Raw genomic sequence first — 13,618 nt, 5'->3', positions numbered from 1 at the left:
AAAGTTTTTTGTACCATAAACACTGTTACCATCAATATAATGATGATAGCAATAGTATTTTGCAGTGTAGAACACTAAGGAAGATTTTGGACATGCGGTGTCAATCCATGCGGCTGACAGCTCACAGGAGCACAACAAACTGTTGCTGTGCAGCTGGAAGAGTCAACCCATACCATGGGGTAACAAGAGCTGCAAGCTGCAGCTACATGAACAGAAAAAGGGGTCCGAACTGATCCCATTCACTTGAATAGGGGAGGCTCAGACTGAAGTTGAGCCAACAGCAGGCCACTGGGCCTCACTGTCGGTCTAATTTCAGACCGGTGTTCGACTGCATCAGTCTGCTATAGGCTCAACAGCACTCCGTGCATATGGTTGCAGGCAGCTGCAGTGGAGCTAAAAAGCCTCCCTTAAGTGGCCAGCCGCTTCAATTGACTTAAATGCAATTACCTTCAATCACAGCTCACAACGGTTGGAAAGCGGATTAAAGTGGTTGCTTCCTTTTTTTTTTTACATGAACTTCCTGAAACCATTGAACTGTAGCAAACCTCAATCACAACTGCACTTAACCACATGACACAGACTTTGAGTGTGGTTGAGGTTGAACTGTGGTTGACACAACAACCGCAAGGTAAAACCAAACTCATTGTACACGTTCTTATCATCTCTTGTCTGGACTACTGTAACCTCCTCCTCTCTGGTATAACACTAACCTGACTCTCTACTCTACAATCTATTATGAATGCTGCAGCCAGACTCATCCATCCTTCCCACCGCTCCTCTTCGTCTGCATCTCTTTGTAGTTCTCATCATTGGCTTCCATTTCACCTGAGAATAAAAAACAATCTCCTGTGCTTTGCCTTCAAATCCCTCCACAATTCTTGTCCCCCTAAAAAAAAATACTCCCCCAGCCGCTCTCTTTTCCTTTCTCCAGTGATCTACTACTGACTTCCTCACTCATAACCTCATCACACGTATGGCTCCAAAACTTTTCTAGAGCTGCCCGACTCTCTGGAATGGTCTTCCTCGTCCTTTTCGGCTTGCTCCTATGCTCTGCTCATTTAAAAGAGAACTTGAAGGCCATCTTTTCAAACTTGCCTACCTGTCAACAAGAGGGGGGATATAGAATGGTGGGTGAGGAAGACTATATCCCCCTCCTATTGTCTGATGCTTCCCCCACCTCCTAGATTGTAAGCTCTTCTGGGCAGGGTCCTCTCCTCCTGTATCACTTGTCTGTATCTGTCTGTCATTTGCTACCCCTTTCTGGGAAAATGTGCAGTGGGTAAGCTGATGGCAGGGGACACAGCAGTGACAAAATATTGCATGCGTTCTCATTGTATGATAGCAGAGAATGAGGTAGGTGTGTGCCATGTGCAAAAAGCCCACCCCATGCATTTTACTGCTGCTTTAGAGCTCCGAAGAGACAATAGATTGTGGTTGTCCAGGACCATTGTTCACAATAGTCCAATCAAACGTTACTAGGAGCATCTCATGACATCATCGACTGATCCGCCTGATGGTTAAACGTCAGCCTACTAATGACCGTTGTTGTTTATAATTCCAGAAAACGCAATGGGGTAACTGGAAATATTATCGGAATTCACATTGCATTGCATACATTAAGCAAATCCATGTCAGCACGGCATCCAATTCTATGCCGTCTTTATATTGAAGGAATGTCCTGCTCCAAATTTTTTTTTCTCCTTGAGTGAAACAAGGAGGTCCAGTGTGTGAGAGTTTTGTTTTACCATATATGCTTGCTAATGTGATTTTAATGATGGGCTGCGTGTCCATGGAAGAGCCGTCCTTCTGACCTGGTATAGCAATGGCTATGCCAGCTATAGGCACAGGGCAGGATTTCTGAAGAGGCCACCCAGATGGTGTCCTAGGGTGACACGGCCACTAGAGGGCAGACTTAGACCTTCCAACTGCACGGTTTCGGCAGGTACAGTGAACAGCTGTCTGCGGTACTGCACTGCTCACTGCCACTCCAGTTCATACTGGAGCTGCACCAGGAGAAGCTACATGTAGGTTCCCAGGATCACTGGTCCGTCCCCACCTTTCTGGCTGGGACTACAGTTGAAGCATACGCCAAACCCCATGGATAGCCCTGAAGCCTGAACAGTTTAGGGGACAAAGGCTATGATATATATGTTGTACTCTATCAACATTAGTAAAACCTAACTTGGGGCCAAAAAAAAAAAAAACAGCCACCTCTGCCCCATGGGGACCCCTGTTGGCTGAGGGAGTCCAGGTCCCATTCCTGGCTGGTGACTATTTTTCAGAAGTAAAAGTTTCATATCGTGCCATTCTGCACCCTTGATTTGCTGGGGCACCTGTCTGAACACTACAGTAAGTACAGTACCAGTACCAGGTAGCTTTACCCTGTACAAGCAATGATGGGTACGTATAATACATCTACACGCAGAGGGGAAGGGGGTGAAACAAGCAAGCAGCACCCTGCTGTGCTCTCCTCTAATAACTTGCATAACAATCATTCCCGATCATCATTCATGGATCTGCTGTGGAGGATTGATGAACAATGTTGGACAACCACTGAACACATGTCAGATTCTTACCCGAGACAAGCAGGACAGTCCATCTCTGGCAAGGATTATCCGACATAGCCTTAGGCAGGTTGCTGCTCGCTCGTCATTCCTCTGAACATGTAGATATATTGATTATTATAGGTACCCATCATTGCCTGTATAGGGACGGATTTGTACTTTTTTTCCTCCCCTAGGCCGGCTACCTCGTGCCAATCTCTCCACAAGATAACACAGATTGAAGTAATGCGGCGGAGAGCTCAGAAACGTAAAAGCTTGCTGCATTTCTGGCAGGATACATGTGTATTCACTTATACAATACATATATTAAATGAGTAGAGTTCACCTTAAGGTCTATTTATAAAGCAGTGAATCTTCGAGGGCCATTTGTTTTTAATGGCAGCAATTGATTCTCCAAAGGTGCCGGAGTACAAGAGAGTGAAGGAGCCTCTTAGATTGTTAGCTCTTTGGGGCAGGGTCCTCCGCTCCTCCTGTGTCACTGTCTGTGATTTGCAACCCCTATTTTTTTGTACAGTGCTGCGTAATATGTTGGTGCTATGTTTGGTGAATGTCAGATTCACTGCTTTATAAATAGACAGTGTGAAGGATAACAGGAAATAGACAACAGCCGGACAAGGGTCACAGACAGAGTATTCGGTTCTGTTATCTGCTGTCATTTCCTATACTCGGCTCTGTACTTTACCCTCGGCAAACCTTACCTATGCCTGTAACACGCAGAGGGCTAGGCTGAGATCTGTGACTTCCCGGAATGGCTGCGTCATGTAACTCCATTTAAATGCCTGGAAATAGAAAGAGGAAAAGAAAATGTAAAACAGATGTGATTGGTGGAGGAAGGGGGGTATTTATTACATATAAACAAGGGAAGGGTTTGAGACAAAATTGGGCAAATATTAAGCAGGGCCCCCATTCCATCTCCCTGCACCCCTGCAGAAGGAGGGCTAATGCCCCGTTTTCCCTACCTTAAGACGGGCCCTGGGATCACATATACAACCCAACAATAATAACAGATTATAAAAAATTACCTTTAGCAACTGGTAGAAGGGAAGTAGATACAAGCATCTGAGTTGTAACTTGGCCCGCCCCTCACACTTTCTAAGCTACCCTATTGGTCCCTTTATTGTGATGGTCAGTCTCACTGACCAATACAGGAGGCTGGATGGAAAACCTTGTCATTTTTTTGGGTGGCTACAATGCCTTGTAGGGTTGCATTGAGCCCAGTTGTAGCCACCCTTGTGTTTAGTTCTCTGGCTGTGACTACAGATTAAGCATACGCCAATGCCCATGGCCCTCTGTTGGCTGAGGGGGTCCAGGGCCCTTGTGCAGTGGCACACTTTGCATCCCTATGCCCGCCCCTGCCTGTAGATTACTTTGCAGCAGGAAATCGTTTACGTTGTGCCATCCTGCACCCGCCACTTGCCCAAGCACCTAAGGCAGCCGTCATTGGTGCCTACGGCTTAGCCCGGCTCTTTTGCTTTCAATGGTTAAGCCATACACTCCACTTTACTGATGTTTTTACAGCTGCTTGGGTCCTAATGAAGGGATTTCCCCTCACTTCCTGTTCTGGTGACACCTGCAAATGGGACAGGAAGTGAAAGGAAATGCTGGACCCCCAGCAAGCTGCCCAAAGCCATAGAAGACAAAGGCAATGCATTAGCCATAGGGCCTCTTAGTGACACCATGGAGAGATATAATGCTGCACCTACCTCATGTGTACTTATCATACCTCATCCTCCTCCAGCTGGGGTACCACTGACTACCACTGACTACCAGGCTGACAGCTGTCACAGCCCCGCCCCTCTGTATCTCAGCTGTCCAATCAGCTCTGATGAGAAGGCGGTATCCGAGCCAGACAAAGAAGTGACAGGCGTCTAGCATATCCAATCACAAATCTACTTTTATTTGGGCGGAACAGATTTTAGCCAATGGTGCCTCGGATTCCCTAATCGCTGATTGACACCCAGCACCGGCCATAGCTCCTCCCCTCCACCACCGTAGCTGTCCAATAAGCGCTTAGAAGGGGGGCGGCGAACGAGCAGAGACAAAGAAGTGACGGGCATTTGAGAGAACCATCCACATTAAACCCTGCCACGGGGCGGGGACATGCCCGTCCAATCGGGTTACGGTATTTTCCACGCGCTGAGAGGGCCGGGCCTTGCTGGGGAAAGTGACGGGAGGAGTGCCCAATGAGGCAGTTGGGCTGGACTACAGGCGGCCAATAGCTTGGCTTGCGGAGTGCCTCAAATGGTCGGGGGCTCAGCTGATGTCTTCCAGTGGAGTTGTTTTGAACTGCAGAGGAGGCGAGCGCGGGGGGCACAGGGGGACATGACACAATGACAGCTACTACCATCTCCTGGCCGGTGGAGCTGGGGCTGACCGTGTTCACCACGGGCTTTTGCTCGCTGTTTTTCGTGGTCGCCTATGTGCAGCTCTGGCTGCTGCTGCACTACAGGCAGAAGAGGCTCAGCTACCAGAGCTTGCTGCTCTTCCTGTGTCTGCTCTGGTCTGCCTGCAGGACCGTCCTGTTCTCCTTCTACCTGACCAACTGTGCCCAAGCCAATGAGCTGCAGCCTTTCCCACACTGGCTGCTCTACTGCGCCCCCATCTGTCTGCAGTTCTTCACCCTGTGTCTGCTCAACCTCTACTACTCCCAGGTGAGTTCTGCTGTACTTCCACTTTTTGCCTGTAGGGGGCGTGGTGCATCTCCATCGAATTGAGAAAAGGATAAAGGTGCAGTTTACTTTCTCACCCCTAGGGGAGATTCCGCATCGATCCCCTTCATAGTAAAGAAAGAAAGTCCAATTCATCCCACTACCACTAGGGGTCTTGCTAACCATCTTAATGTAAAAAAAGTGTGCTGTTCCACTTCTTACCAGCAGGGGGCGTTCTAATCGCATTCATACTAAAAGTTGCCATTTCTGCAGGGGGCGTCTTAGATGTAATATAAATCTGCTGTTGCTTTACTTTTTGCTTGAATTGTTGTTGACTTCAATTATGCTGCAGTTCCTTATTCCACCTGGAGGCTAATGCTTGTCCTATGAAGTCTGAATTTGCCCTTAGTTGTACTTTGTGTAATGGATACCATCACCCCATTGAGGTTATTGGTGGTAGTTCACCTTCTGACCTGCAGGGGGTGTGCTTTCACCTGCTTCCTGCAGTTCCTTACTATGCCGGGAAGGAGGGGGTAGTTCTCTTTTCTCCTTCAGGTTGCATGTAGTTTCTCTTACCTGCAAGGGGCATATTTCCTATTTATATTATCCAAGTTGTTGTATCATCAATGGGTGCTATCATTAATGTCATCTTTTATCAACCCCCCCCTCTCCCTTCCCAAACAGTTTCCTTTTCTGCAGCTGCTAGTTTTTTGCATAGCTGTGTACATTGCATTTTATAAATGGTTGCTTTGTATACTTTTTTTTTTTTTTCCCTGCTTTTGTCAATAGATAAACATCACATTGCTTTGTGTCTAGGGTGTTATTCCACCCTTTGGCCTGCAGGAGGCACACTAACACTCTTTCACAATAAAAACATGCTGTTGTTGTGTCATGCAGGTAAGTTGTATGATTTCTCTCTCTGTGCGGAAATAGGTGACATCATTTGCTTTGCACACCATGGAGCTTAATGTGCTTGCTCATGCTGACCTCCTGGGGGATGTAATTCCTCCAGTTACCTAAAGGGGGCATACTGGTTTGCAATCATAATGAATGGGCTTCTTTAGTCTTGTCCTGATTCCCTTACAGCTACACCTATATCCGTCTAGGCTGGTAAACATGATATTACATGCTATCTGCAGCACCCTCATCTCCATTGGGCACCACTCAACAAATGGTCGGCCCTGCACGGGTAAAGAACTCATTATTGTTTTAATGGATAGGGCAGATTGTTGGTTAAACACGGAGCTCTGTAGGAGACTTTTGCACTCCCTCCATGGAAATAAAAGGGCCGCTATTGTCCTCGGTTTCCCTTTGTGCCGCAATGTCGCCGTACCAGGGTCTGTGCCGTGGGGTGATGCCACCCTGCAACGGTCTGGGTGCCAAAGTCCTTTATTTTGTTCCAAGAGGGTTTAGAAATGGCAAATTTAAAGGTTGTCCTGTACCATCCATGTAGGCCAGTTAACCCTTTGCACACCCAGGAGTGTCTTTTTCTGCAGCCGGTGGGTTCCAGGCTTGGGACCCCATTGTGTTTTTTTGTTTTTTTTTTTGGTGGTGGTGAGCCAATGGCGGGCAATGTGCGTCTGCTGTCCTTGCCCATAAACTGATGTGGGTCTTCTTTTTGCAGGGGAATGGGGTTAACGTGTTACTAAATTAGGCAACAGGGGTTTCTTTGAACTGCCAGTTGTTTGATCCTTTCCGTCTGTGGGGAATGCTCTTGCTTGGCATTGAGGGCTCCTATGTCCTGGTATGGCAAGGGTGTGATTGAATGGCATCATGTTGGCTACCAGGGGCTCCTATAACCTGCCATGGGTGTCATTTTCTCTCTAGCCACAGGGGGCAGACTTACTTGCCATAAAGTTTGGTGCCAGGGGTAGCATGACCTGCCAAGGGTGTGGATTTTATCTACCAGGGCAGGGATAGGCATTGAGGTGTGCAAAGACCCCAGACTGTCGGGTAACAGGGAACCACAAGTTGGTTCTGCCCAGGTGCCCACTGTTGGCTATGTCCACCACTGTACAGGGGGTGTACTTGTTTGGCTATACCAGGGGCTTCTATAACCAGGCATGGGTGTCATTCTTCTCCATATCCAGAGTTGCCACACTTGTGGATCTAAAATGACGCAGGGGCAGGTGCAAAGTGTGCCAGTGCATGAAGCTATGTTGGCAAAGTCAACATGGCACAAAGATTACCACCTATAACCTTGCTTAGGGGTCTTGCTCTTATTTACCCACAGGCAGGGCACTTGCTTGCCTTCAGATTGGGGCAATGGTCTTCTATGACCTGCTGGGTTTGTTGTTCCTCTCCTTATCCATAGGGGGCACACTTTGTCATCAAGTAGGGTACCATGGCTCCCATTACCATGATATAAACCTGTATGGCAGATTAGTTCTTAGCGGTATCACTTCTATAACCTAAATCGTTTTTTTTTCTAATCGGGTGGTGAGAGAACAGAACCTCTGGCGTGCTTTTCTAGCTGTCTTATTGGAGAGATTCACTCATAAATTGTCCTAATGAAAGTGAGGGCAAATCTAAAAAACAAGTGACTACTTGTGAAAGGGGATTTCCCTTCGATATATAATTTCCTGTTGTCAATAAAACAGGAAGTGAAGGCAAATCTCTTGTCTTGGTGAATGTTCCTTTCATGTGCATCAAGTCATGTGCCAGTCCTGAACATTTGTAAACATTGTACCTGATACAGCTTCTTTCATCATTACCAATGGTTGGCACTGGGAATTTTTCTTTTTTCTGTATTTGCAGCAATATTTTTTTCTTGCTGCAAAATCAATATTTGTATTTCTAGGCAGAGGCTTTTTTATCCTTTGTGAAACAATGGCCTCCATGACTATTATAATTATTATTCCTCTCCTTATGACCGGTGTAGGGATCCGAGGCTCCCCGCTGAGTAAAGACAGATATGGATTTATTGATCTCTTTATTCTTTCTCTCCCAGCAAGTTTTTGTTTGTGCAGCGAAGAGGTGACATCACTCTGCTGATTCATTGTTTGACCTGAAGGGGGCGCACTGGCTCCCTGCTGAGTAAGAAGGATGAGATCAGCTCATTGATCTGTTCTTGAAAGCCATGTCATTGTGTAGCATTAATGACATTGCTGGTTAACTCTTGTGGGTGCTCCATGATCCTCACTCTGCATTGGGGAGCTTTGATATTTGCAAAAGCTGAAGCCTGCGATGGTAGCTGCTGCATCGCCTCTTTGATCCATATTGTTTTTTATGCATTGGTCCTGGCTTTTGTCTGTCGTGCTTTTCTGTTCCTTTTAAAGGGGCTGAATTGTTTTCTATTTGGGGTAATCAGACTCCTAGCTCTACACTCCTAATGCATAACAACTTCCTATGTTTTATTAATGCATCTTTTGCATTATACCAAAGCAACAATAAACCAATTAAATTATTGCTAACTTCATGGAAATTTATTTTGATTGGGTGCCGTCTGCAGTTTAGCAGACGTGATACATGTCAGTTATCTCAGATTTTTTGGGACCGGCGTGTGACTCTCAGTGATTGTTTGGATAATGAACTGTGCCAAAGAAAAAGCTTGAAGACTGCAGCGACCGTCTGACCCTTCTTTGTTATTTAAATGCGGTCTGCTCTAGCAGCGCCGGTCATATGATCTTTGTTTTTCTGTAAAGCTGTCGGGTGACTGAGCTGATGATGTTTTTTAGTTTTAGAATGTCAGCTCAGTTTATGGTGGTCCTTAGTTTGTCACATTTTGTTTTTCTTGCACCTAATCGGCAGATACCCTGATCGATTGGTTAAACATTTGTAATATTCTTCCCAATAATATTCTTCATTGGTAAACCATGGGACGACATATGTGTGTGTGCACTTTTGATCCTATTTTATTTTAACATAGAAATAGCTTTTGAAAGCTTAAGACCCCTTTCAAATTTTTGGTTGAAAACTATAGGCCGCTCCAATTCGCCCCCCCCAACTATTCCGCTGTTTGTTGCAGAGTTTGAAAACTGTTTTGTTGTATGGCCATAGGAATGACACAACCAATAATCCATTTCCTGCACACCTTTGCACACAACGGCTCCTATTCGGCCGAATGGGAGTGCAGTCAAGTCTGGTAGTAGAAGGTTAAGGTTGACCACAAATCTGAAACTCCTTAACTGTACTTGTATACTTATTCTTTTCCCCCATTTGTATTTGGAAAACGTAATTGTCACTCTGGGGTTTACCATTAGATAGATTATCACTGGCCAGAACTCTCATCAATTTAATTATTGCTGCCCTCTTATTGCGACAAGAGACCCAACTTTCATAGGACAATGGGAGCCATGTCTACTTTTTGAGCTGATGCATGCACAATAGTAAACTGCTTTGGTGTTACATAAGACAGGAAGTGTGCACAACCTAATTGCACACCCCAGAGGGATAGGTAATTGCATTTAAGTACAAATGGGGGCGGGGGGGGTTATATATTTATATCTGTAACTTCCTGCTTTCAGTAACCATTTCCCTTGTTGAATGGATTTCACTGCCGTCCCTCTAATAGGAAATGGTGACCAGAGTATGATAATATCCATCAAGTTCACCCACCACAGAAATAAACATATCCCAGATATAAAACCTTATGGAAATAGTTGATCCAGAGGAAGGCAAAAAAACCCGGGTTCATTTTGCTCCAACAGGGGAAAAATTCCTTCCTGATTCTATGAGGCAATAGGATGTTCCCTAGTCAACAGTCTGTTTTCTTTACTTTAAAGCTTTAGTACCCAGTTGTATTCTGTGCTTCTAGAAATCGTACGGCTTTTTCTTAAAGCAATCTATAGAACTTTAGATTCCACATTTTCAGACTGAGCAGGGTGATGGGAGTGCAGACCCGAACATATTGCACCGCAAGGTTGGGTGAATCTCAGGATTATCTATAATACCATGGAAAAAGGAACGCTATCCATTCTCTGCTCCCCTATGCCCTTTTCCATGAGTCCCTTTTAATGCCCCTAAATGTTGGGGAACTACGATCACTTTTAGGAAACCCTGTCATTTGCTCATAGCCTCCCTCCTCCTGTACATCGCCTACCTTAAGCTACATACACACGTGCAATCATTGTCATTGGAAAGGCTTTTTAAAGATCCTTTCCAACAACTAAGGACTGCACGATGCATGAACGAGTTCTGTACATACAGCTCAATGGAGAGGGGAGGGGGAGAACGAGGGAGCGGCACCCTGAGCCAATTATCGGACGAGAACCATTGGACATGTGTATGCACCCTTACTCCCTTGCCATCTTCCCCCTGCAGGAGTGCACCCTGGGTAAGCTTTTCTCTCCAGAATTTTAGGCTTGGTGGGAAGAAGCTGTAGGCGGGTGGCAGCACCGGTGTTTTGAGCTGGGTGGTGCACCCAGCTAAAAGAGGCCTGGGAGAACACTGAACATGTTTGGCACGTAATGCTTTGCTATTAAGGGGTCTGATCAACCAAATGGGATGCTTGGGAATTTATTAGTTGCAGCATGGTTTACCCATCAGACAGTCGTCTATTTCTTGGAGGCTCCAGGAGGTGTCTGTATGTTGTATTACAAGTTATGAGAGCCTCTCTCCATCCTTTCTGAATAGTTCCATAATAAAAGGAAATTAGGGCTCATGCTAAGGTTGGTGGGGACCCCCAAGAGGACAGGCAAATGGCCTGCAAATATTAGATCTCTGCTGGTGTATCCATGATATTTAGGAAGCTTCTTGGGCTCCTATTAACATCTATTACTAAAATACAAATGTCTGGGTGCTATAGTGATTATTTTTTTTTTAAATAAAGTCAGAACAAAACCTGCTATTAGTGATGTGCTAACTTTTTTTATTTCGTTTTTTGTAGGTAATTTTTAAAGCTCGATGTTCGCCGGAGTTCAACAGATGCGAGTGAGTTTTTTTTTTTATTATTATTTATTTATTTTTATTTTTTTTAACCTTTTTTTTTTTAAAAAACGCACCACCAGTCTTACATATAACTCATACTGATTGGAGAGCACTCAATGCTGTGGGTTTCTGACCTCTGCAGAGAGACCTTTTTGCATGCAGAACAAGGGTTCCTCTGTTGCTTGCTGCCTGGGCTCAGACATTTATACTCCTAGTTCTCTAAAGAGAAAAAAAAAACTTAACATGCCATATTTTTGATGCATCTGGAACATATTCAGCTGATTTAAACTGAAAGTTCGCTTGAGCTAGAAATATTTTTCTGCTCTAACAGAAAATGTAACTTTTCTTACTGGAAAGGAGTTGCATCAAGCAGAATCCAGAGTATATACTTGGCCTTTCTTTCCAAAGGTCAGGAGATTTGCAGCTTAGTCGGAGCTGAATATTTTCTTCCCCCAGCGGTTTTACTTGGAAGAGAGCCTCCATGCCTGGAAGGTGTTTTCATGCCTAGAAGTATGGGCTTCTTCTTGCCTGGAGGGCAGGGATGCAATATGGCTGTTGCCAACCCTACTGTACTGTTCAATATAAAGAGGGTTTAATTTTGCAGCTATGAAAGTGGAAGGCAGAAGCAGCACAATAACTAATTAGCTATTGATTTGCATGGAGTAAGTTAGTGGTACTCTTCAGTCTTCTGCTTCTCCTCCCAAGGTCCAGTGGGGGCAGAAATTAGACCTGTAAGTGGCACTTTAATGCAGAATTGGATTTCCTACCCTATGATATAGAGCTGTATAAATTTCGGGACTAGAAGAATAGAAATGTAAAAAACACCTCACCCCCAAATCCTTTATAAAACTGCTGTCTGATCTTCAGTACGTCTCTCTCTCCTTTCAGGATCTCCCTGCATTTTGGCTTTTTTATCATTGGCCTCGCCTTCTTGATAGTAAACTTGTCCTGCATCATGATCGGCAATAACGGAGATGACCAACGGACCACCATGATTCGGGTCATATTCAGCGAATGTCTTTTTGCAGTTTGTTCCATCTTTCTGATCAACAACACCTGCAGGATAGCCAACATGTCCCCTGCATATGTTTACCTGGAATCAAAGGTATGCCACTGATCTGTATGATATGCAGGACACTCATGTACAGGTAGTCCCTGGGTTACATTTGAGACGGACTGTAAGTTTGTTCTTAAGTTGAATTTGTGTGCAAGTCAGAACAGGTACATTATTTTATTGCAATTAGGATAGATATTTGTCTCAATATATTAGGCAGCGTGGTGTCATTTACTGTATAATATCCTCACTGTGAGTTAATCACACACACAGCAAAAAAAGAAACTTTATGGAGCCTAGGCATTCATTAACTTCTGGAGCAAGCTGTGCTTTGATATGCAAAAAGAAACAACTGCAGAGTTTGTCTTGTTCATTAAGAGTTACATGAGTTTACAGAGGAGCAAAATATTTCTTCTGGAAGTCATAGTCTTTCCAGTAATGGAGCCCCGTGAGTGTGCAACAGCTGCCAGCTCCCTGTCCAATGCATATCCTAAACTGTGAATCCAGCACAACACGTCTACTTAGGGTTTTTGTGAGTGGTGTTGTCTATATCTTTCTGTCCTGATGAAAATCACAACACCCCCCCTGCCACCTTTTCTTATAATGACCTCAAAGGGTTAGAGGTGAAATGTTTTCAATGTGATATAAAAAGGTGAACATTGGCACCTCTTCATTGCTCAGTTCATGTGAAGCTGTGCTGTCCCCTTAACTTTGCAAGCACTTGCGCACCCCCCCCCCCCCCCCCCCCCCTCCCCCGTGTGTGTGTGTATTCTGAAATTTGTTTCACCCAATCCTATTCTTGTTTCTGGTTTAGGGAACCTCAGGAAACCAAGCAGTTGTGACTGGCATATTGATCAGTATTCTGTATATATTAAGGGCCTCGTACAACCTGGTGATGATTTCCATGCAGGCTGACAACAAGCCGACCCCTTTCAGCTATAGCTGGAACGGAGAATTTGATCATGTGAGTACCAACATCAATAATGCTCATGTCCACAAGGTTTTGTAGCAGATCTAAACCCAAAAATAAAAATCTTTTAACCTAGCTAGTCCTTGGTCACAGTAACTGCAATATGCTGTGTGAGAGGTATTCTCCCCAGCCCGTTCTAGCTGGGTGCACCACCCTGCACTTTTCAGTAACCACCTGGGCTGATTAATTGGGTCACAATACAGGGGCCAACATACGTCTGCAGCTTTTTTTCCCACCCAGGAAGTGAATAGTGTGTGATGGAGTATTACTGGCAAGAAAATACCCCCTTCCCCTACCAAGGAGGAGCAAGTTTTGTAACCATAGCATGCACAATATGTGAAGAGCTGCACACTGTCTTTGGGCTGACTCTTTGGGTATGGGGGGTGTAAATGGGTCCTCCATTATCTAAATTCATGTTTTTCTTTTTACAAGGTCTACTTGTAAGAGTAAAAATAGTTTCATGCTTGGCCTGTTCCTGTCTGCTAGGTGGTGGTAAAGTTTGTTTGTTTGTTTG

At 45.0% G+C, this 13,618-nt stretch overlaps 2 protein-coding genes across 2 annotated transcripts in view; one reads left to right on the top strand and one right to left on the bottom strand.

Annotated features, from left to right (window-relative positions):
- The window catches only part of TXNDC16 (thioredoxin domain containing 16), a 44,993-nt gene extending 40,670 nt beyond the window's left edge, over window positions 1-4,323 (bottom strand). The window contains exons 1-2 of the mRNA XM_072427860.1: window positions 4,268-4,323; window positions 3,263-3,343 (exon numbers count right to left, since the gene is read on the bottom strand). The gene's annotated coding sequence lies outside the window, so the exon portion shown is untranslated. The remainder of the gene's footprint in view (window positions 1-3,262; window positions 3,344-4,267) is intronic.
- Window positions 4,324-4,789: 466 nt separating this feature from the next.
- GPR137C (G protein-coupled receptor 137C) overlaps window positions 4,790-13,618 on the top strand; it is a gene marked incomplete in the record, with an annotated part of 12,175 nt that continues 3,346 nt past the window's right edge. The window contains 4 exon segments of the mRNA XM_072427922.1: window positions 4,790-5,215; window positions 11,040-11,083; window positions 11,969-12,185; window positions 12,949-13,098. Coding sequence (XP_072284023.1) covers window positions 4,895-5,215; window positions 11,040-11,083; window positions 11,969-12,185; window positions 12,949-13,098 — 732 coding nt within the window.

The sequence above is a fragment of the Pyxicephalus adspersus genome, chromosome 12 (assembly GCF_032062135.1).
Source record: "Pyxicephalus adspersus chromosome 12, UCB_Pads_2.0, whole genome shotgun sequence".
NCBI classification, from domain to species: Eukaryota; Metazoa; Chordata; class Amphibia; order Anura; family Pyxicephalidae; genus Pyxicephalus; species Pyxicephalus adspersus.
The sequence above is the reverse complement of the archived record's forward strand: the minus strand, read 5'-3'. Positions and strand labels throughout refer to the sequence as shown.